At 41.4% G+C, this 24,776-nt stretch overlaps 1 protein-coding gene across 1 annotated transcript in view; it reads left to right on the top strand.

Annotated features, from left to right (window-relative positions):
• The window catches only part of TMPO (thymopoietin), a 35,911-nt gene that overhangs the window by 6,707 nt on the left and 4,428 nt on the right, over positions 1-24,776 (top strand). Inside the window, 10 exon segments of the mRNA XM_089780459.1 lie at positions 6,441-6,567; positions 8,357-8,515; positions 12,793-12,893; positions 20,916-21,035; positions 21,155-21,250; positions 22,097-22,210; positions 23,079-23,183; positions 23,276-23,378; positions 23,381-23,388; positions 23,510-23,604. Coding sequence (XP_089636585.1) covers positions 6,441-6,567; positions 8,357-8,515; positions 12,793-12,893; positions 20,916-21,035; positions 21,155-21,250; positions 22,097-22,210; positions 23,079-23,183; positions 23,276-23,378; positions 23,381-23,388; positions 23,510-23,604 — 1,028 coding nt within the window.

The raw sequence follows: 24,776 nt of genomic DNA on the forward strand, positions 1-24,776 counted from the left end.
TTGTACATCTCTCTAGAATAAGAAAGACTTGTTCTGACATGTGAACCAGAAATACTCCCCTTTAGCTGTGGTTTGTAGGCTATCATTTACTTGCATTGCAATTTAGCTTAGAGTAGGGACATTAAATTTCAATTAATCAGCTAATCGAATAGTCAATGGAACTTCCATCGATTAGCTGATAAGGGCTAGCTCTCCCAGCTGAGCGTCTGCCTTTTAAATGTAGTAAGAGCCGCCCACAGCCCTTAAAAAACAGAGGTACAGAAGGGAACCTGGAGCGAGTGAGGACTGCTTGAGTTACCGCTCATCCTCCGTTTCCCACTGCGCTGCCTCTGCCTTTTAAATGTAGCAAGAATCCTATGGTGGTGTTGCTACATTGCAAAGGCATAGCAGTCTGACTGGCATGAGTGGGGACTACTTCAGTCCTCGCTCATGCAATTTCCCGCTGTGCCTCTGCCTCCCCTGCTACACCCATGCCGGGAGGGGGGGGGGGGAGGAATGGCTTGTAAGGGCTCTTTCTACAATTAAATTACAGAGCTGCAGCGGTCGTGAGCTGGAACTGCTCAGTCCTGGCTTGAGCTGGCTCCGGGAGCTACCCCGCTGCTGCCTCTCTGCAGAGGGGTCCTTATTAACTAATCTTGTAATTGATACAATTTGTACCAACTACATGATTAGCCAAATAACCGCTCTCTAACATCCTTAGTGCAAAAAGGTCTCTATAGCTTTGAATTTTGCTTCAGAACTGTCATCCAGAATCCCAGCTTTCCGCATGCACACACACAGAGCTTCTAGCATTTGACTAGAGCCCTGCAAACCCGTGGGTATCCACAGAGAGGCGATGCTTGGAGGGCTGCCAGCAGAGTGTCTACAGTATTTTGATTCATCACTTGCATACTATTTTTACGGTGCAAGTATATGTACTCAAATATAAAGTGAGCACTATATACTTTGTATTCATTATAATTAAAATTCACATTTGAAAATGTAAAAATTCAAAAATATGTAATGTTTCAATTAGTATTCTCTTGTTAAACAAGATAATTCAACTGATTAAAAACTGCAATTAATTTTAATTACTTCGCAGTCCTATTGCTAAAATAGCTGAAAGGTGAACCAAGTTTGAACTTATGAAAGATTAGCTGAGAACATGAAACAGCCATATGATCAGTGTTCCCTCTAAGCTGCCATGCAGTTTACAGGGATCACTGCTTATGATAAGACCTTTTCATCTGGGTGAGGGGCAACTGGTTGTCTTGACTTTAAAGCCATTGAATTTGGCATCTTTTCAAAATGCTACAGAATTCTGCTGTCTGTGTGGAATTGGCTATTTTACTGCAGCCAGGCACCCAACTCTTTTTGTCTCCTTGACCTCCTTGATCTTGCTCTTCCTTCATAGAGGAAGCTGGAGTTAACTGGATTATGCTGAATGCTCTTTGTACTGTTTGGTGAAAGTGAGCAGCAAAGGTTTAGGGAATAAAAGCTGGTATCCAGTTTGCAGTTTAGAAGTAACCAGAAACGCAGCTGGATTGCATATATGAGAGGTCATAGGCACGGCTTGGAGAGTCAGATGTCTGGGGCTCATCTGCCTGATGCCTCTCTTAGATCATAGTAGCTAATACCTATGAAAATGGTTCAACTGAGAATACAGCAGAAATATTGCTGAACTAGTGTGTGTGTGTGTGTGTGTTTTTTAATAACAGGTGACTTATTTTTGTTAGGCTATAGTTATGTTTTTGTAAAGGCAGGAGATGTTTACATTGGAAATTTGTCCCATTCTGCTATGGAGGACATGAAGGATGACTGTTCAGGTGCTTTGTCTGTTAGAAACCAATCCTTAGCTGTTAGAAGACTGACCTTTCCTAGGGATGCAGTCCTGTGAGCTCTGTGTGTGGGAGTAGTAGGGAGAGGGAAGGGAGGCTTAATTTCTGTGTTACCTGATACATTTTGAATTATTTCCACTCCTTAGTAGGGATGTTAAAATACATTTATTTTTGTAAACATGTGTCTACTGAAAATTTCATTGATACAGAGGCAGCGGGGGGTGAGGCATGTAACCATGAGAATTAACTGATGACCCTAGGAGCCTACATGTTCGCATCCATTATACTTACTTGGCTGGAAGTGGGGGAGGAAGAAGATATTCACTCATCCCACCCAGAGTCTTCTAGTTCCCATGAAAGTAGGTAGGGTTCTCACTCCTCGAAGCTTCAGGTTTATCAAAAGGGTGAGAGATTGTTTCCTTTACTTAACCTGTTTTTCCTGCTCACACCTTTGATTGGTCCTTTCCATTGAATACATTTGCTGTTGCTTGAAAGCTTCCCAAGCTTTTCCAGGTTGAAATTGAATTTATTCTTATCAATGTAAGTGCTGCTTACAGGGATCTGTCTAAACAGCAGTGTAAACTAGCAAGTATAGGCATTACTCTTCCACTTTGCTACAGTTTCCACTCTTCTACACCTTGAAGAATCTCCAGGTAGCTGTGAAGACATTAGAACTGGCTGTATAGTAAGGATACTTCATGCATCAGATTCACCTCTGTGGAGGAAATGTTAAGTATGCAAGGAAAACATCTTAAATTTATTTTTTGAAATGAAAACTCTGAATTTGGATAAGCTGATAGTTGCTTGCAGAAGTTTCCTACTTGCCTGAGATGAATTGATGTCTGTCCAGAAACACAGTAAATCATGTTAGTTGCTTGTAACATTATAACATTTTCTTTGAATGTTAAATGTCTGTAATTGTTGTTCTTACTCCTAGCTGTACTCCTCTGGCATACAGAGGTATTTTGCAGTATCAATCTGGTCAGTGATGTGGGCAATGCCTTAACAACACTGCAATACAATACTAGCCTAAAAAAGATGATGACTAGAAATCCAACATGAGCTTTAACCTGCTGATTAGAGTTTGAATCTTTAATTCTTTCATTGGCTTGACCAGAAAGAATAAATAAGAAAAATTGAGCAAATGTGAAACTGGTTAAAATAAATGCTATGTTTAATGTGTAGTGACAGGCTATAAGTAAATGTGTGACGGTCTCCTTTTTTAATTAAGTTTTTTTTTTTGGCTATTTCGGAACTAGTTATATTTGAATTGCTTCAGTATGGAAAACTAAAGCAGAGGTACATGTGATTTCAAGATTCCAATTCCTCTAACTGGATTATGTTTATACTAATCTAGTCCCTTTGAGATTCAGGAATTAAGGGATTACAAGCAAAGACTGAAAAACTGTGATCGTTTCTACTAAAGATACCTTTCCATCCGTGTTGTGGGCTTGATCAGGCTCAAACTGGACATGAAGAAGCCTCAGTTTTTTTGCATGAATGAATTTCTGGGCTAAGAGTTAAAGTCTCCTCTCCAAAGCCTAAGAAGATACATATTATTTGGTGGAAAACCCATAGCAATTGTTAACCATCCAGTTTTGGTTAAGATGCTGGCACTGTCAGACCCTGGCATAATGCCCCCATTTAATTTTATTTAAAGTATTGTAATCCCTGGAATAAGAGCAGATTTTGATATCTTCCAATCTGCAGGGCTTTACTCCCAACAGACACTATGGCCAATGGAAAGTAGTGTGTTTCCGTTACTCATGGGAGCCAGTTCACTATGCCAGCAACTCCTCCCAGCAGTGTAGCTGTAGTGTCCTCATCCCCACCACCAGCAGAGCTGTACAACTCCAGACAGGAGATGCTACAGCTAGGGGCAGTACAGCTGCACTTCCAGTGTGGGGTGCTGGTTCCTGGGAACAGGACCATGGATCACCAAAGCTTCCCACCCACTCACCAGAATCCACATGCTCTCAGCCATGCTGTGTATCTGCTGAGCTGCTACTCCACCCTCCCCCTGTTGCTGCAGTGGAAGAGAACTACTGACCGGGATCCAGAGACAAAATAAAGTGAGCCTAGTAAGAAGCCTCTGAGCACACCCCAACCCTCCATTTCTACCAGCAATATAAGCCCATTGCAGCAAATGCACCAAGGACTAGGGATGTTAAATATTGGTTTATTGAATAGTCAAGTAACCTTATGAATTCTTATCGGTTAGTCGACTATTCTGTAGTCCGCAGGGGCAGAGCCAGCAGCCAGTGCGCTCTGGCCTCACTCCCAAGGAGCCCCCATGCCACTTCGTGCTGCTTCCTCTGTATCAGAAGCAGTAGCGCAGGGTGCCAGACAGGAGCTGGTCTGAGAGGGGAGCCAATTTTAAAACCAGCTCCGCTCGTGAACTGTCTTCCTGTTGCCCTGTGCTGCTGCCTCTGATAGAGGCAGTAGTACCTGTCTGCGGTGTGTCTGAGCTCCTGGACCCAGCATGAGGACTGAGCTGGGCTGCCTACCTGTCTGGCTCCTAATACCCCTGCTGTGGTTCTGCATTTAAAGTGTAGGTCCTTGACCTGTTGCAAGCCAGGACTGAGCCAGGCTGCTGGCCATCCTGCTTTAAAAAAAAAATATTGGCAAGGGGAGGGAAATGTATGTAGTCTATAGCATTAACCAAAACAAACATTTTGCTCATCGGTTAATCGACCACTAATACATCCCTATCAGGGGACTCATGGCAAAGAAATTGTCTTTGAGCAGTAGATCTATTTGCCTCTCACTGGTTTGCAACCAAAGAAACTGATAGCTCGTAAAGACGACCAGAAAGTGTGGTGGTTTTTTTTTTTTTTTTTTTAATGCTTTTTCCCCACTTCTTTTCTCCTCACCAGAATGCTTCAGGAGAGAAGTAGCACTGGTAATTGTTGTCCCCAGTCTGGCCAAGGAGGCTTGGTTCTCTGTTCTCTATTACAAGATGTCGACACCTACCATGTGCTTTCCATTAAGGAGAGAGAGAATTTTACAGGGACTACTAATGAATCAGAATGCAGACAGTTTGAGCCTAGCTGACTGGGTCTTGTACCTTGAACCTCCGAGGCACAAGATTATTCAGTGGGCCAATATCTACACATTTACTCTCCAGAAATACACTAATTCAGCATATTTTATAGATCCATTTGAGCTTTAAACCGCTGATGTTAGCACACTCATCTGCATCAATATCACATCTGATTTCTTCAAAATGGACTTAGATTAGGCATAGCAGGTCAGGTTACTGTTCTCTCTAGCATCCTTAGTGCAATAAACAAGAAGTGACTTTCCTTTTCTATAGGTGACAAACATCTTCTGCATCTTCCGGCTATGCATAAAGTTCTTTATCAAATCTTACCTGGTGATCTCATTACTGTTACATAAGAACATAAGAACGGCCGTACTGGGTCAGACCAAAGGTCCATCTAGCCCAGTAGCCTGTCTGCCGACAGTGGCCAGCATCAGGTGCCTCAGAGAGGGTGGACTGAAGACAATGATCAAGCGATTTGTCTCCTGCCATCCTTCTCCAGCCTCTGACAAACAGAGGCCAGGGACACCATTTCTATCCCCTCGCTAATAGCCTTTTATGGCCCTAATCTCCATGAAATTATCTAGCTTCTCTTTAAACTTTGTATAGTCCTAGCCTTCACAGCCACCTCTGGCAAGGAGTTCCACAGGTTGACTACACGCTGTGTGAAGAAGAACTTTCTTGTATTAGTTTTAAACCTGCTACCCGTTAACTTCATTTGGTGTCCTCTAGTTCTTCTATTATGGGAACTAATACATAACTTTTCTTTATTCGCCCTCTCCACACCACTCAAGATTTTATATACCTCTATCATATCCCCTCTGTCTCCTCTTTTCTAAACTGAAAAGTCCCAGTTGTTTTAACCTCTCTTCATATGGGACCCGTTCCAAACCCCTAATCATCTTAGTTGCCCTTTTCTGAACTCTTTCCAAAGCCAAAATATCTTTTTTGAGGTGAGGAGACCATATCTGTACACAGTATTCAAGGTGTGGGTGTTACCATAGTTTTATACAGGGGCAGTAAGATATTCTGGGTCTTATTTTCTATCCCTTTCTTGCAAGAGTCCTGCAAGGTGAGGGTGGACAGGCATGAAGATATGCCACTAGAAACTAAATATACACACATACCACTGATAGGGTGTGATGGCAAGGTATTCTTCAGATTGGTGACCTAGTAGGTTTACTCTTCAGGCAAGTAGGTGTTGGGGAAGTTTTCAAACCGGATCTATCCAGTTGTAGGAAAGATAAAACTTGTGGTGGCCTGTAGTCTGTCAGCATAGAGGGTTTTTTAAAAAAAGTAAAAGATGCTCTATCAGAAGCTCTTAAAATATTTCACAATGTTCAAGTCCTAAACGTGGACTAGTTATCCAAGTTTTTTAGAAGTGAAAAAAGTGTTTTATCTGGTATTGATTAAAGTAACACAACTAACTAAAAATAAATGAATAGCAAAACTGCCCCCATGCCCACCATACTATTGCTTCCTACAGCCCACATGTATTCTCTCTACTCCTTCAATAAGGAGAAACACTTTGTGGTTTTTGTAATGCATAGAAAAATGGTGTAACTTTTTTTTCTTTACAGAAAGCCACGAAGAAAACAGACAAACCCAGGCTGGAGGAGAAAGATGACTTAGATGTAACAGAGCTCAGTAACGAAGACCTTCAAGAGCAGCTTGTAAAACATGGCGTGACCCCTGGTCCTATAGTAGGTGGGTAAAAGCTGTTAATACTGACTTATGATGTATAATTGCATACAAATATTGCTTCACATAAGTATGGTCTGTGGTCACACTGTAAAGGGCTCTTTAGTTACAATAACCTTGGATGAATCCTTTAGATAGTCCAGCTATGAAACACAGGATAATAGACTGCAGTTTTGTCTTATATTTATAATGGCATCTAGTGGAAGTGGGCATCCAGGTCAAACATCAGTATTTAGTATTAAGTGGGAAAGCGCTGTAGACTAGTTAAAAAGACCCTAATGTCTGAATCAATACAAGCCATAATCAAAATCCCTTTTCATTCAATAGTTCTAAAGTTTCTCTTAGCAAGAAAAAACATGAGAACTAATTTAACAGGGATAAATAGATTCATGGCAGACTCGCTACATTCCTTGAAGCATATACTATAGTAGATGTCTACTTGCAGAAAGTTGGATACCATGTTAGACCAGCAGTTCTTAAACTGTGGGTCAAGACCCCATTTAATGGGGTTGCCAGGGCTGGCTGAGACTTGCTGAAGCTCAAGCCCCACAGCCCTGGGCAGCAGGACTCAGGTTCCAGCCTCCTGAAGCTCTTGGGCTTTGATCACTTCCCTGTCCTGGGCAGTAGGACTCAGGTTTCACTCTCCCTCCTATCAGGACAGTAGGATTTGGATGGACTTATGCTTTGTTCCCCCCCCCCATCCCTCCCCCAGGTCTTTATAGTGTGTTTTTGTTGTTGTCAGATGTGAGTCACAGTGCAATGTAGTTTGAAAACCTTGCATGACTTCTGGATATAGCCCAGAAGGGATATTTTAAGAAATTGAAGTTTACATCTGCATTTGAGGGTTTTAATCAAACAACTCAAAAGAAAGTAAGAAGGAAGTAATACTTTTTTAGCAGAGACAGCAGTGGCGGGGGATGGGAGGGCAGGTAGGAGCCAGTGCTGGGGGAGAGCTGGCTAAAAAGCCAGCTCCCCATGTGTATTGACTCTTTCATCGACTAGTCGATAAGTGCAAGGGCCGCAGCGGGAATTGGAGTGGGCAGGACCCTCAGGCAGTCCTCTGTCCTGCTGCGATGTGATGGAAGCTGCTGCTGCTGGGTGCCATCCCTCACACAGCAGTAGCACACAGTGCAAGTCTGTGTCCGTCCTCCATCCACCCCCTCGCAAGACCCTCACCCTGCCCCTTATCCCCAGTCCTTGTTCTGGCACTGCCTACTCTTACCTGCAAGACTCTGCTCCTCCCCCCTTCACTCATCTGTGCTCCGTTCATGACTTGCTGTGCAGATGCAAGTAAAATCCAGATTGTGGATCGGATAATAAGTTGAGCCTGGCGAATCAGATGCAGATCCATATTTTTGTATCTGCACAGAGCTGTATAATCCTTGTGCCTTTCTAGTTGGAGAAGAGATTCTTAGCTTAGCATTGCTACATCTTCCCGTTAATCCACCAACATATAAACAATGAAACTAACTTATTTGCATGACTGACTGAGGGCAAGGACAACTATGGCTCAAGTAAAGACCCAGCTTGTTCTCTTCATATTATAGCATGTCACATAGAATCCAAGTTTAGAGAAAACAGGTGAATGGAATGCTCTAACTTTAAAAATAAACAGGTACATCCTGTGTTGAGTAGCTTTTACTTTGTAAACCTGTTTGACTAAACATACAGAGGCAAATCCTAACAATACTCTCACCCCACTTGGGTCTGTAGACTAGGAAGGTTCAACATTAGACTATACACCTTTACTTGACTCCATCTTAATTCTTCGAATATATTTTCTGCCTTGTTACAGCTACTACAAGAAAGCTCTATGAGAAGAAATTGCAGAAACTGAAGGAACAAGTCCCAGAGTTGGGCTCTTCAACACCTTTATCGGTAGTTTCTTCATCAGCTGAGAACACCAAACAGAATGGAAATAATGATTCTGATCAGTACAGTGACAATGAAGAAGGTAAAACTAAAGTGGAAACTTAACTCAAAATAAGCATAAATAATGTAAGTTAGAATGAGTAGTTTGTAACTGTACCTTCATGAGGGAGCTTATGAGGAAGATCAAACATAGCATTTTTTCATACTAATAATGTGTTGGGCTAAGTTCACCCTAAGCTGTGCTCCCAGACCTGTTGTGAGCTGGTACTGAGCCGGGCTGCCTGCCCACCTGGCTCCTTGTATATTTTAAATGCAGAGCTGCATCGGGGTGGGTCCTGGACCTGGTGCAAGCCATGCTGCTGGTCAGCCTGCTTAAAAAATATAGTGGCAAGGAGGCGAGCAAATGTGTGTAGTCTATAGCATTAACCTATAAGCTTTTGCTTATCTGTTAATCAACTACCGCCGCTCCCTGAGTTGCGAACGGTCGAGTTACGACCGTTCGCACTTATGACCAAAGCTCCCATGGAGCGGTCGTAAAGGCGGTCCCTGAGTTACGAACGCGACCCGCGCTTACGAACAGCGTAGTCGCTTGTAACTCAGTGGGGTCCGAGTTAGGAACGGATTGAGTTACGGCCAAGTGTTTGGTCCGTAACTCGGAGAGAGTCTGTATGCTATTACATCCTGAACCCAGAATTCCCTCTTTCACCTCAAATCCCTTATCTTGAGCACCACCCTAGATCCTGCACCCTCAGCCAAAGCCCTTGCACCTAGCCCTAAACTGAGCCCTACCATGCTCAGAACCCCTTAGCTCCACTCCCACCACATGTAATTTTGTTATGTGCACCAATGTGAAGGGGATGTGTTACATATTACCTCCGCATTGGTGCACTTAAATTCATTCCACTCTGGTGGAAAAAAATTGGAGCGCTAATGAAGGGGACATCTAACTTTTCTCAAAATTGGGATTGACTCTGAACCTGAACATGCCAATATTGACCACTGCGTCAGGACTTAGTGAAAGCTTGGTGAATGGAGCAGGTAGGAGTTTGGACATGTTTGGGCTGACTAAAGCTTAGGGAGCAAAGTTTCTGGTTCTTTTCTCCTTGGGAAGCTATCAAGCCTAGCAAAAGAGTAGCCCAGAACTGCTCCTTTAAGAGTATTAGCTGTGAACACAGTATCTCAGACCCTACCGCTTCATGAAGGAGGAGAACCAGAAAGTAGAACAGCTGGCACTGTTGTTTCTGTGGATAAGGTGAGGTAGGAATCCAAGCAAGCCAGATACCACTTCTGTTTCCACTCCAGGGATAGGAATGGATGACGGGAGTGAGCCTGCAAGTTCATGGGGAAAGGAAGAGGAAAGAATTGCCAGGGAAAGTGCACAAACCTTAACACTGAGGAGAACTAGACACTGGCAGACATTACCAAGAGAGTTAGTAGACACTCCCAAGTGGCAGAGAATTAAAAAAAAAAAAACCACTTTAAAAAATCTCTAGTTCAACCACAAGTTATTAGGATCAGTGTTTGAATTATTCAAATGCAGGGGTCAAACGATCAGAATGGTTTTGTCTGGTCTTGCAATCTGTGGGGGGAAAAAGACAGCTGGAAACAATAGTGGAGGTGGTAGGAAAAATGCAATGTAGAGAGAGGGAGGTTTTTGTTTTTAGTCTCTCTTCCTCCCTCCCCCCAGCTCTTTCTCCTCCCCTTTCTCTGGCCTGGTAAATACATGTTTTTTCTTAGTGTTTATAGGTGGGAAAATCCCACAAGTTAGACAGGTAGTAATTTTGATAGATAAAATTGCCCAGAATGAAAGGATTGCAGTTCTGTTAATAGAACAATAGCTTCCAGGCTATTAATACTTTTCCGTTCTAGCTCTCAAAGCAATTTACAAAGAAAGGTAATTCTAAATGATTCCCATCTTCATCATCATTATTTGTCCTTTGGGCTCCTAATAGAGCATAGGGCCTCCACAGTCATTCTCCATCTCTTGTGATCCTTAGTGATATTCCTGATTTGTCCCCACATTAAGCTAGTTGCTTTTACTTTGTCCAGGAAGCTTCGTTGCCATGTTTGTTTGGGATGTTCCCTTTTCTTCTTCCCCTTTGGATTCCATTCTAATGCTTGTCTCATAATACATTCCTCATAGTCCTTACGCAGGATGTGGCTTGCCCATTGCCATTTTTTCCTCTTAATGTGCACCTCCATTGGTTTCTGATTTGTTTTGGTCCACACCTTTTCATTTGGCATTCTATCATATCACTTTAGCTGGAGAATGTGTCTAAAGCATTTATTGACAAATGTCTGAATTCTCTTAGTGTTGTTTTGGACAATGTGCCACGCCTGTGAGCTATACAGCAGCACTGATTTCACATTAGAAGTGAAAATGCGTAGTTTGGTTCTTATTGAAATGGCTCTTGTGCCCCAGACTGGGGTATGGCAGTAGTAGTATGGCAAACGCTTGTTGCAACCTTCTGTATTCTCGCACTGATGTCCTCTTCAGTTCCCCTATGCTTGCTGATAACAGTCTCCAGGTATACAAACTGGTCAGCCTCTTGCACTGCTTTTCCTTCAATTGTAATTTCACCTTCCTGTCTGTTAATGCACATCAACTTGGTTTTCTCTGACTAATCTTGAGGCCCACTCACTCCGCTGTTTCCTGTAGGGCTTCCAGATTCTCATCTTCTACTCTGAGGGAAAAAGTCACACAACCAGTCAGCTGCAAAGCCAGGAATAGAATGTATATATTAGAACTCCTCCTAGACAAGACATACTTCACCTCCCAGTCACCCACTTTTGTATCTAGCCTTGGACAGACACACCGATGGAAATAATTTTTTTGATTTCTTTTGGCTCCTAATCCTTTAAAGTTGAATCCTTAAATACTGCATACAAATGTGGTCACCTCATCTCAAAGATATATATTGGCATTGGAAAAGGTTCAGAAAAGGGAAACACGTGACTAGGTGTTTGGAAGGGGTCCTATATGAAAAGAGATTAAAAAGACTTGGACTTTTCATCTTAGAAAAGAGGAGACTAAGGGGGGGATATGATTTTGTAGATCTCTATCATGAGTGGTGTGGAAAAAGTGAGGAAGGAAAAGTTATTTACTTATTCCCACATTATAAGAACTAAGGGTCACCAAATGAAATGAATAGGCAGCAGGTTTAAAATAAAGTTTTTCTACCAGAGAATGTGGTGAAGGCTAGGACTTTTGCAGGGTTCAAAAAAGAGCCAGATAGATTCATGTAGGTTAGCTTAATCCATGGCTATTAGCCAATGGTGTCCCTAGCCTCTGTTTCTCTGGGAGGGACCATGTGAGGATTACCTGCTGTGTTTCCTCCCTCTAGGGCACCTGGTATTGGCCACTGTCAGCAGACAGGATACTGGGCTGGATGGACCATTGGTCTGACCCAGTATGGCCATTCTTACTTTCCTAAAGTTTTGCCAGAATAGTCCAGACCCACTAAAATCTTCTGTGGCTCTCTTGCCGTTTTTCTGACATTTTGATCCAATGAATTGTCCTAATTTTTAGACACTGGCTTCTCATGAAATTTCATTGTAATAGATACCAGATTTCATGACTGAATTTGGTAGGATCCTACTCACTTCTGTTTATCAGCCACATTTAACATATGCCTTCAGTCTTCTCCTCTACCTACCTCTGCTAAATGCATACATCAATACAGTTGATCATCAGTCACCCATCAAGTGACCACTCTTTGGTAAGAAAGGGGAGTAGGGACAAAGATCTGCATTTTCACAAACAAAACTGCATGCAGTCTCCCTGCTCCACTAGATCTCTGTGTCTTGGTTCTCAGTTGGAAATACTTTTCAAAGAGGGACTGAGGTGGATTAACTATGCCAATGGGAGAGCTCTGTAGTTGGTTTAGTATCTTCCTTAAATGTTGTAAGAGTTGGTTAAAATGTGTTTAAGTAATCGTGTAACTGCTGAAAACTTCCTCTGCCCTACTATCTCTGGTTCCCCACACAAAGGGGCTCCTTTACCTCCCCTCTCACCTCTCTCCCTCCCACCCCCATGCCTCTTATAAAGGCAGCAGTGGGGGGGGGGGAGGGGAAGAAGCATGTAGTCAATACTCCAGTCGACTACTCGCTAACATCCCTACGTTGCAGTGCAAGAGTGACTGTCTGATTACAGCATGTTATGTCACAAGGCAAATAACTCAAACATTCTCTCAGTCAAAATGATTGTTTTTCATAAGTGTATTTGGTTTTATGTTATGGTCTTGACTGTTAAGACGAACATATTTTTGTGACATTTTACATAGGATGTTAGTAGGCTCCTCTGTTTGGCAACTCAAAGGGCCAAAATCAAAGAGTAATGGTGACTGATTTAATTTTCAGATCCCAAGGTAGAATTCAGACTTGAGAAGAGAGAACCACTGAAAGCCAAGACCAAGACTCCAGTAACACTCAAACAAAGAAGAGTTGTTGAACATAATCAGGTATTGTTATTTTAATTGTTTTCTTATCAACTTGTGAATGTGCTGGCTGTAGCTAAATTTCTTTCATATTGATTTAATATTAACATACAATTAAACAGTTTAACCCACTTAAAATATTATCACAAATTTTCCAGGAATCATGCTGTAATTTAATACAACCCAAGTCTTAGCTAACCCTGGAGTTATTTATTTTTTTAAATCTAGATGTAACACAAATTAGCAGATCACAGCTGCTAATCTTAAATTGTTTTTTGCTTTTTTTCTATATTGTAGGCAGCATTGCTGTAATTAAGGTTGCATTAACACTTTCATAAAACAGTTTTCAGTGACTTACATATTTGCCAAATTATTGAAAATAGCATTACCCATCCTGTTGTGACAGTAGATGTACACGTGGCCACCTCCCTTCCTGCTGCACTGGGGCTGGGGAGGCTGGAGCCATGTGGCCTCCACTTTTCCCAGGCACAGGTTGGTTGTTTGGGGCTGTGTGTCCTCTTCCATTCCTCCTGCTCTTCCTCCCTGTGGTGGGGGTGGGGCTCGGGGCCTCCATCCCCCTAGAAACTTCTCAGGTCTTCTCAGATGTTCTCTGAGACAGATGACATGATGGATGCCTCTCTTTCTATAATAGCATATAGAAGCGTACATTTCTTTGCTGCCCAAGTGAATGTTTTGGAACCTCCTGTAAAATCAGCTCTGCAGCCGTTTCCTGTAAGCTCAGTACTTGGTTAGCCATTCAGGAGAGATTCAAATGCTATCCAGCTGATTACCATAGTGCCTAGAGCTGGCAATCATGTGATTCTATTGATGGTGCACATCCACACATGCTATGGTGCACATAACAAAATTTATTCTGCACACAGATGGAAAATATTAGAGGGGAAAGTTCTCAGACCAAAGTTAGTGAAAATAAATTATTTATTTGCTTTGCTTAATTAAAATCTCCTGTTATCTGCTAGAGAGGCGTTAGTGCCTCTTTACATTAGAGTAAGAATTTAAAATTGGTGGGGAGGTTGTCATAAGAGAAAAGCATACAGTTGTGCGGGAGTATTCAATTGTATTGTTGAATTCTGTCAGTGCATACACACATGAGCTTTTTATTGACATATGAATGCCTGGCTTTGAAATGCTAATGCACTTTAGCTTGCTTAATGAAAGCTTTTTTGTGTTTGGGTTTTACGGGTGTGTAGACGCATCCCATACACTGTAATTGTTGTGGGGTTTTTTTTAGTGAATTAATTATGTGGACTTGAGGCATCTGATTTGACACATACCTCTTGTTAATCATCCCTTGTGACTTTACAATATCCCTGTGAATATCCTTTTTGTCCATACAAATGTATTTTGTTAGATGATCCAGTTTTGGCCAGTAGTAGCATAGCACCCTGAGCAACATTTCTTTTTGCTGAAAAGAGATAGTGGAATCATTGTGGAGCAAGTATTTAAGTGACTGGCTTTTGCAGAACTTCAGTGATATGTGCTGTGTTGCAGTGCATATGGCAGGAGAGGAATAGAAACATTTCTTTTAAAGTGGCATTTCAGCCACTGATACTAGTGCACACTGTTCTAAATCTTTTCTTTATCTGGGATTTGTTGTCAGTGGCTGTCTCAGAAATGCTTCATTCTTACTCATTTTGTCTGATAGAATTAAATGGTGCTTGGTTGTCTTTTTCAAAAAAGTATCTTGGCTGCAGTGAACATATACATGTGGTAATGTAACTTATTGTGGCAACTGTTCAAGCTTGTTTTGAGAATCAAAATCAAGGAATCATATTGAAACACTTCTGTTCCTTCCAGCTGAAGCAAAAATTCAAAGTTATTGGCTACACGGTGTTTTAAAAGGTATTGAAACACTGTCAGCCAAGAATTTAAGTGAGTGTTTTGAGTTATATCCCTAAACAAGAGGTCTGATTCCTTTTCCTTCCTCTTGCTGCTCCACTGATTTCAACATGATGGAGGTGGAGGCATACTCAGTGCTCTTGAAAAATCAGGCCCTTTTATCCTGGAGCGTGCATATATTGTTTTCAAGAGAGAGCAAACTAACATCATCATGTTGAAATAAAGAGAGCTGCAATTTTGAGGGGGGGCAGTTCTTTTTTTAAATGGCTGCAGAAAACAGCAAGCCAAATAGTGGTAAGTTTACAAAGAATCAAATAACTCTAGGGGAAAAAACTAGAAAACCTAAAGTTAAATTACTAAGAATTAAGAGAGATGAGGTAAGTGAGATGGCTCAATAAAAGTTACTAACTTCTGTTTGAGACAAGCTTTTGCGCTAGTTCATTGTAAGCTTATCTCTCTCCAACAGAAGCTGGTCCAATAAAATATATTCTCATCCACCTTAATCATGTCTAGTGCCTAGCTGGCACCCCATGCTGCTGCCTCAACTAGAGATGTTAAATATCGATTAATTAACTAATTGAATAACCTCATGAATTCTTATCAATTAGTGGACTAGTCTATAACCCCCTGGGGTGGAGCCAGCAACCAGAGCCCCCTGCAACTCCATGCTGTTGCCTTTGTATCAGAGGCAGCAGCCTGGGCTGCCATGTAGGAGCTGGTATGCCAGGGGAGCCAGTTTAAATACCAGCTCCCCTCGCAGACCGGCTGCCTGTTGCCCTGTGCTGCTTCCTCTGATAAAGAGGCAACAGCATGGGGTGGCAGCAACCCCTGTCTGGGAGGGCAGGGTGTCTGAGCTTCTGGACCTGGCACAAGCAAGAACTGAGCCGGGCTGCCTGCCTGCCTTGCTCTTAATACACTTTAAATGCAGAGCCACAGCAGGGGAAAGTCCTGGACCCTGTTTCAAGCCAGGATGGAGCCAGGCTGCTGGCCAGCCTGCTAAAAAATTTGCTGATGGGGGAGGGGAGGGAAGTGCATGTCATCTATAGCATTAACCGATAAGCTTTTGCTTATCGGTTAATCGACTACATTATTACATCCCTAATCTCAATATCTTTAATCTTAGGAGTTTGTCACGCTAATAGGAGATATATATTTGAAAGAACACCCTCAGAAAACAACCCATTTTCACAAACTCCTAGATTAAACAAATCAGTGTTAATTTGACTCTTTGTGATCACTTGAGCTATCTAAGGTGCCAAACTAAGTACAGGTTGAACCTCTCTAGTCCAGAAATATTTGTTGTCCGGAATTATTTTAGTTAGATGAATGTCCACTTTTCATGGGTGTGGCCAAGTTTCTTGTGGTCCCATAAATTTTGTTTACAGCCACCAGTCTAGCTCTGTGTTCTGTGCTATTTAGCTCTAATTTACCCCTCAATGTCTTCTAACAGTCAGTGGAAGTGTAGGTCATGCTGCTAGACAATATTGATCTCTCGTGATCCAGAAAATTCTCTGGTTCAGAACTGGTCAGGTCCCAGGGGTGCCAGACTAGAGAGGTTCAACCTGTATTTCAAAAATCTCATGGGAGAGAAGAGGTTAGTTTGGAGTACAGGAATGTTTTTCAGCAAGTGGGTCCATTTAAGCAGAACATATTTAATAAAATGCACATTAAGGTAGTAACTTCACAAGCCTCAAAAAATGCTCCCCTTCAATTATGAATGTTTACTGCCAGTGGTCTCTTATAATGTCGTCATTAGGTGCAGATTTCCAATGTTAAGTCAACTGGTATCTTCTCCAGTTCACTAGGTTGACTCAGTGAGAATAGTAAAATTCTCCATACAAATATTTCAAAATGATCACTTTGCTGGTTCAAATCATAGCCCTCTTTTTAGCTAAACTGACTTGGACCCATTAAAATCTAATAAATGTAAATGCTAAATGTCCATAGGAGAAGCTGATGGTACTTTGAGTGGCTTAAACTGCAAACGATATCTAATGCATCTTTTACAGGTATGAATGACATACAGTTGAAGTATAGTAAACTTTCAAAATTATCCTTTTTAGGGAAGAAAATTTGAGGGAGGAGAGAAATGTTGAGGTTATAGATGTGATAGGAATAATTAGTTTAATTTGAGAAACCAACATTGGATGAAAACCTAAAGGGGATTAGAGAAAAGCTGTTTTCTTGAGTTTTCTTACAATTTTAAAGAAATGTTGCAAACAGTTTTAATGCTCTAACTTAGCCTACTCCCATGAAACTTAGGTTCTAGTGGAAAGTTATTGTGTGTTCTTAACACCCAGTAAAAATTCACTGCTTTTCATTAAAAAGGTTTAAAAAAAAAACTTGTCTGACCTAATTAACACATTTTTGCTGCTTCTACAGCCGTTCCCCCAACTTATGAACAGGTTATGTTCTGAATAGCTGGTTGTAACTCGATTTGTTTGTAAGTTGGAAATATCCCATACAAAGCACTCGAAGCATAACCAAGCACCAACAACACAGCAATCAACAACGAAAAATAGAAACACACGAAAAAAACACTACTGCAGCAACAGCAAATTTTATTTAACAAACATGAACATGAAATACAAAACACAATGCAGTAATTTAAATACAGTAATGTGAATTGAATTAATTGGATGAGGAATCGGACGAGTAAAAAAAATACAGTATGAACATCATCAACAGATTCTATTTCAGCAGTTCCTTTGCTTGTATAGAAGGCATTGGTTCAGTATGGGAGGCAGCACTGCTGGGGGCTTTCTTTAAAAAAAATATCCATTTTGGACTGGACAGTTTGTTTTTTCTTCTCGTTATAAATTTCCTTATAGCAAGCCAGGGCGTCCAGAATTAAACGATCCACCTTTGAGAATCTCGCAACATTAGGGTCCATTTTTTCAAACATTTGCATTCCTTCATTTATTTTGCTGAAACCTGCAGCCATTTCTTTCGTCACAACGTTTTTGGGGGCTGCTGCTTCTTCTGCTTCTTCTTCTTCTTGGGCTGTTTGTCTTTCTTCCTCTGCTACCTTCTCCGCCTCGAGCTGCATTAAATCTTCATTGCTCAGCTCCTCCCCAACATTCTCAACCAATTGGTGTATGTCTTCATTATCCATTTCCAGATCCACTTCTTTTGCCAGCTGTACAATGTTATAAGAAATGTCTTCCAGTGCCTTTTCTTTTTCAAAGTCTTTTGAAACAGTTCACAGACCTTTTTAGGATTTTCTTCCATGTGCCATTCATACATTGTGGAGTGACTTCTTCCCACCCTGCAGCAATGTTCCTTATGCAATGAAGAATGTTGTTGTCCTTCCAAACCTCCTATGAAAGGTTCTGTTGCTTTCGAATCAGCACTGGCTGCCTCCCCACTTAATTTCACATTATGAAGGTTTGCACGCATCTTGAAACAGTTGAACCAACCGTGACTGGCAGTGAAAGTTTGGTCATAGTCATACCCCTCCTTTTTCTTTAAGTCTTCAAAAAGACTACGAGCCTTAGCTTGTATCGTCATGAGACTTAATGGCATGCATTTTTCAATTTGGTCTTCCATCCAAAGCAGTAAGAGTTTTTCCATTTCCAGGATGGGACCTGCTCTTTGCTTTGTTAGAATTTTTGATTTTATAGGAGCAGATCCTTTCACCACTTCATGAATGTGATCACTACCCTTTATAATGGTGCTGATAGTGGATTTCGATAGCCCTAACTTACGTGACATGAAGGACACTGTTTGACGCCCTTCGTGTTGTCTCACTATCGCTATTTCCTGTTCCAAATCAATAGTTTTTCTCTCTTTTCTCACCACCCTTATCACTAGCTCTTTTTCTTTTACTTGACATGATGGCCACAAGCAAACACTGAAAACACTGTGAGGGAATGAAACGTAAACACGCTGCCTGACCGCAGACACGCAAACACAATGTTCTGCCGCGAGGTTGGTCATAAGTGCGGATGGTCCCCCCCCGCAATTCAACTTCTAGCTATATTAGAATTACTTAATGGGAGGATATTTTTTTTGGACTGGAGAAAGACAATTTAACAAAGCAGTCTGGAAGATAATTTTAAGTCTCGCAAAATATGAATGTGCTTTGTGGCTGCTTCTTGCTTTGATTGTGTCAATGGGCTCTCCCTCTATAAAGGAGAGGATTCACCATTTTTGTGTGTGGTGGGGTTTTTTATTTTTGTTTTTGTTTTCCCCAAGGCCCCACTTGTAACTTTGCATGGAGTTGGTGGTCCTCTCACCCAGACTTGTTTTTCTGATAGCGGGAAGAACTATGTTTATAACTGCAAACTTGCAGACCTTCTCAGTTAATTTTTTTAAAGGAAAACATGCACATTGCATTTGTCCTTTGCTACTGGCTTCAGACTGTTTGATTACTTTTTACTAGTGTAAACCTTTCCTTAAAAATGGTTTTTGTTTTAATACAGTAGTAGCTGTCTGGGTTCTTTAACTGTTTTATGTTGGTTATTTTGTGGATTTGGGATTTCTAATTGTATTTCAAGTTACCAATCTAAAACTGCAGATCTCTGCAGTTTCTGTAGATTTGGGGTCTCTTTGAGACCTAATCCAAAGAAGGTGTTCCCCTTGTGCACTCTTTGTTACTGTGGTCACTGGCTTTTTCCTCTCTGACAACTATAAAGCAGGGGTGGACAATACTTTTCACAGTGGGGGGGTAAGTTGGTCAAAAGCTGCATTTGTCCACTATATTAAGAGAGGGTGCAGGGTATAAGCTACAGGAGGGGACTGTGACCTGGGGCAGGGGTGCAAGGTTTGGTAGGGAGTTTGAGTGCAGGAGGGGGGGTCAGATGCAGGCTCTGGCTGGGAGGCACAGTAAGTGGCTCCCAGCCAGCAGCCCAGTGGGGCTCTTGGACAGGCTAGCTGCCTGTCACAGGCCCACACTGCCACTCAGAGCACTAGCTGCTAGAGCAAGCATGTTTCTCTGTGCATGCCCCTTGAGGGGAGAAGGAATGGGGCAGCCTATTTCTGCATGCTCTTGGTACCCAGAAGTACCACCCCCACAATTTCCATTGTCCAGTTTGCACAGAGACCCACTACCCCCTTCTGCTCAAAGAGCACATGTACAGAGAAATGCTTACCCCAGCTGCTTTGAGCAGCACGTGGGGCTGCGGGACATTTAGCAGGCCAGAAGGTCAGAGTGGACCAGATCTGGCCCACTGGCTGTATTTTGCCCACCTCTGCTATAAAGCTATTGTAAAACTCCTATGTTAAATCTTATTCTAACACTAGTATGGCATTTTGGTTTTAGTATTTAATGGTTTAAGACTAGACAGTAGTCAAACCTAGTCTTAAAGAATAGGCAAAGCTTAACTTGTGGTGTGAAAAACTTGGTATAGTTACAGAGACTTTCAAAGGCAAAAATGGGAGTTACGCAAACAATTTCTGATGAATTTATTTGCAAATCTCCTTATTCTGTGATCAGAGGAGATAAACCTTTTATTTCAGGTGCATGTTTTGATAACCCCAACTCTTAGGCTGTGTCTAGACTACATGGCTCCATCGACGGAGCCATGTAGATTAGGGTTGTAGGCAAAGGGAAATGAAGCAGCTATTTAAATAATCACCACTTTATTTAAATTTACACGGCTGCCGCGCTGAGCCGACAAACAGCTGATCAGCTGTTTGTCGGCTCAGCGCGGCAGCCGTGTAAATATAAATGAAGCGGCAATTATTTAAATTGCCGCTTCATTTCCCTTTGCCCAATAAACAAATCTACATGGCTCCGTTGATGGAGCCATGTAGTGTAGACGTACCCTTAGAGATGCACAAGAGGCTTGGGGTTTTTTTAGGTGTATGAGATTGGAGTTAAATATAAAATGGCATATCTGCTATCATCCGTGGCTCTTATCCAGGTTCAAATCAAAGCTAAAGTTTTAGCAAATTATGTTATAAACGATTTATACCCTAAACTTACTGGAAGTGGTAGCATTCACTTTGTTCTGATGGTGATAATGCATTGTCTATTTAATGCCATATAATACTGTTCTATCCTTAAAATGATCCCTATTACTTGATCCTTAATAGTAATGCAGTATTCTAAATGGCAAGATATTTGTAAATCGAGTGCACTACATCTGGAATATGAATGCTACTATGGCTTTTAGTTATGGACACTTCAGTGTTGGGACATGGCTTTTTATATGTTTGCTAATGTGTTTAATGCTTGAATAGAACTATTTTCAAGATGGACTTACTGAGGCTATCTGGACAAGTGGATCTTCAAAAAGTGGACCTCTGCAGGCAGTTTCTAGGGAGTCTACAAGAGTATCAAGAAGAACACCAAGGAAAAGGGTGATGAGAGGCTTATTGCAATCTAGACTTGTTTTACTTTTTTGTTGAGATTCTCAGGGCCCTAGAGTACTTTTTACACTCACTGTTTTTGTTCTGTTTTTTTTTTTTTAAACAAACAGGTGGAAACTACAGCACAGTTGCCTGTAGATGATGCAGTAATGTCAGAGGGTACTCCCATAGCTGAAACTATAGTGGCTTCAAGCAACAAGACCCTAGTAAATATATCTAATAAATTATACAAGTGGTATCGTTCTGTAATGTATCTTCTCATATACACTAGAAAGTTTTTCAGTTTAAACAAATCTAACTCTACTTGATAGCCCCCAATACTGAATGCATTTTTACTTTGTCAAATATGCTTCCCTCTCCATTTTATCAATCTTGTATGAGCTTATGTTCTTGTGTTGTCCCCTGAAGCCTCAGACTAGGCCAGGAGTAGGAGCCAGCATGATAGCTCCCATTTTAAAAGTGGAAGATTGGGAAATGTCAGTACCACAGCCTTTATGGAGAGACCATTTTATTTAACATGAGCAACAAACCAGCTTGAATGTTTGTGAGCTTTTGTAACTAAACAGCTTAAGAAAAAGCTACAGAAACTATATCGCTAATGTATTTAGAATGTTCATTCCCAAGTAACTCTCCTCAAATTAGAGATGTTTAAATGTGTTTAATCATGTTAACAGCTGAAGTTCAGCAGCTACATGCATAGAGAAGGTGACTCTCACCTGCCACCCCATGCTGCTGCTTCTGTATCAGAGGCAGCACTGTGGGGGAGGGGGGTGGCAGTGCACCCAGGGAGATGGCTTTTTCCTGCCTCGCTTCCTCCTCCTCCTGCCCCAACCCCTGCATTGCTGCCTCTTATACAGGGGAAGGGGGCCTGCATGTAAACGTGCACGTTAACGTCAGTTAACTGTGTACACTATCACACTTTCACATCCCTACCTTATCTTTTTTCTGATTGATAATTTTTACTACCCAAATGTTTAACACAGATTTTATCTCTATTTTAATTTTTTTCTGTTGTATTTTAGCTAATTGAGTGTGAACAATTTGAATCTCAGCAGGTTGTCAATAGGGTTCCTGGAAATTTCAAGCATGCAGCTCCTACACTATCAATAAGTGAATTCTCAGACTTACCCAGAAGAACACCAAAGAAACCACTGATGACATCTGAAGTAATGAATTAAAATTTAGATTGCTATCATTATTCTTTCTGGACAGAATTCTTACATTTAGTCACTCTTTCAGAAGTGGGAATGAGGGTACAGCTCTCTAACAGGTGTCATGACGATACTCAGCTCAAACTAGCATTGTACAATGACTTGACTGGTGAAAGTAGGGTTCAAAAGTTTTGCCAATAAAACACCTGCTTAGTTTTGAGACAGTCGTCATTTCTGGGGTCATGTTTGCAGTTTTTCTGCTACTTCTGTTATCAGTGTAGCATGGTGCTTTATATGTATTTTGTCAAGTTAGATTAAGAGAAATTAGGTACGTGGTTCTTGAACTTTGAAAAATTGATGGATGTATGCTTAATTTATAATATCAAATGGGATTATTTTAAACCAAAAGGCTCCAAGGTAACATTACTGGGGTAGATCTGCTTCTTCTTTTAATGGCTAAAGTGTCCCTGCCTTTATCAGCTTGTTGATGTTAAACGAGGGCTTGAATATATTGTATCTGGTAACCTTTTTTATGCTAAAAGTTTAGATCTAATATTGTACACTATTCTGCAGTATTACTATGTTCCTAGTAGAAATCAGTAGAATTTATCATTTTTTTGCATTGCTTACTTTGAATAAAACTCATTCTTAAAAATAGTTAAATTTTTTGATAAACAACTAGTGGATCTGCTTTCAGATGTGTCCATATCTTCATCTATTATGTGAAATGGGCTACCTCATTTGAATACACAGATAATCTGATATCATGTTGGTAGCAGATCTGACTGAGCATTGATGTGTGATGCCCATTAAATTTATTAAAAATTAGTGCTTTGTCTCAAACCCAATGAGTCTTTGCAGTTGGTGTTTTGCTATATTGCAGCACTTTCGCTTACCACAGCAAGAGGAAATATGTCGTCCTCATAAACATATTGTTAACATTGGTCACACGCAATCCAGTGATCTGCTCAACACAGCCATGATAGAGGTGATGACCAATCCCTTTTGATCATCTGTATTGTTGTCTGATCAGTGTATAAGTACTGCATAAGTAACAACAAAGTATTCTTCATGTTGAAGGAAACTGAGGACAACGCTGAAATCATCTGGACACCAAAAATGACTAAACATCTGCCAGTAACAAAGTTTAAACCAACAACTAAAATCCAGGAAAGATTTCTTAAAATCACTGGGTGAACCAAATTCTCCCTTCCAAATCACTTAGGATTATGGTCACTCTAAATATCTGTGCTATAGCTTTTTTCTTTCTCTTGAGTTTGGCAAGGTTGATGATAATTCTGTTTGTTCTCCTAGGTGGTGGAGAAAACACTAGCAGAAGAACGAAGAGTAGAAAGAGATATTCTTAAGGAAATGTTCCCATATGAAGTATCAACACCTACAGGAATTAGGTATAATTGAAGTATCTTATGTTTTAGTCAGTTTTTATAGAATCCATTTTTTTCTGGATTTAATTAGATTGTATTGCTAAGAAATGTCTAAGAATTAATCTGTACTCTATGGCTCAACCTCACAGCACCCCATTAACTGAATTAGTTCAGATCTGAAAAGAAGTCCAGTATTCTACCATGGGATTTTAAAAAATAAACTTTCTGTAGACAGAACAGACCAACTAAATGGTCCACATAGTCCAGTGTGGTCTCTGACATTGACCAGTACCAGCTGCTTCAAAGAAGAGTGCAAAAAAATTGTGTAAATTTATGGAATAACATGCTCACAACTTTCCTTTATTGCCTAATCTCTGTCAGCGATAGGTGTGTGCACTGAAGCAAAAGGCTTCCTATCAACTATAACCCAGTGTTCTTCCAGTGCTTGTCCTATCCCTTCCATATCAGGTGTATGTGCTTTACACATGTACCGGTGCTGGAAGATTTTCCCTCAGCAGTATCTATAGTGAACCAGCTCTGGTGCCTTCTGCAGTGGTATGTGCATGGCACAGTATAAAGAGCACTGCCAGCTTCTCCCATCTCTGGTTCCTTCTTGTTGCTAGTGATGGTGCATGAAGTGTCCACTGCTTTGGCTAGTGTTGTTCATTTTCCATTCTTATGAACTTGTAGAGCCTGTAAGTTAGATGTTAGTAGTAGTTTACAGCCTTTGTCCGTCCCGACCGGGATTCAAATGGGAGATGTGGCATGCCTCGCTCCTCAAGCGGTAAGCCCCATGATCATTGCAAATAGCCTGTGCCCATGACCAATACTCATAGTACCATATTTTAGCGAATATAACCCCCGGGTTATATTTGTTTTTACAAACCCTGCACCCCCCCTGCAGGGGTATACTCGGGTGCGGGGTATACATTTAAAAAAAAAAAAAAACTTATCTGGTGGTGAGCACTCCCCCGCCCCTTCCCCCGCTGCACAGCCACCAGCCTCCGGGCGGGGGAGTGCTCATCTCCCGGTTCCTGTGCAGCTGCAGGAAGGTGCAGGGGAGCACATTCATTCCCCTGCCTGGAGGTTGTGCGGCCGCACGGGACTTGGGGGGTGAGTGCTCCTCCACCTGGAGGTTGTGCAGCTGCGCAGGATCCAGGCGGGGTGAGTGCTCCCCCGTCCGGAGGGAGGCTAAT

Source organism: Pelodiscus sinensis, chromosome 1, assembly GCF_052426305.1.
Source record: "Pelodiscus sinensis isolate ZL-2025 chromosome 1, ASM5242630v1, whole genome shotgun sequence".
Lineage (NCBI taxonomy): Eukaryota > Metazoa > Chordata > Testudines > Trionychidae > Pelodiscus > Pelodiscus sinensis.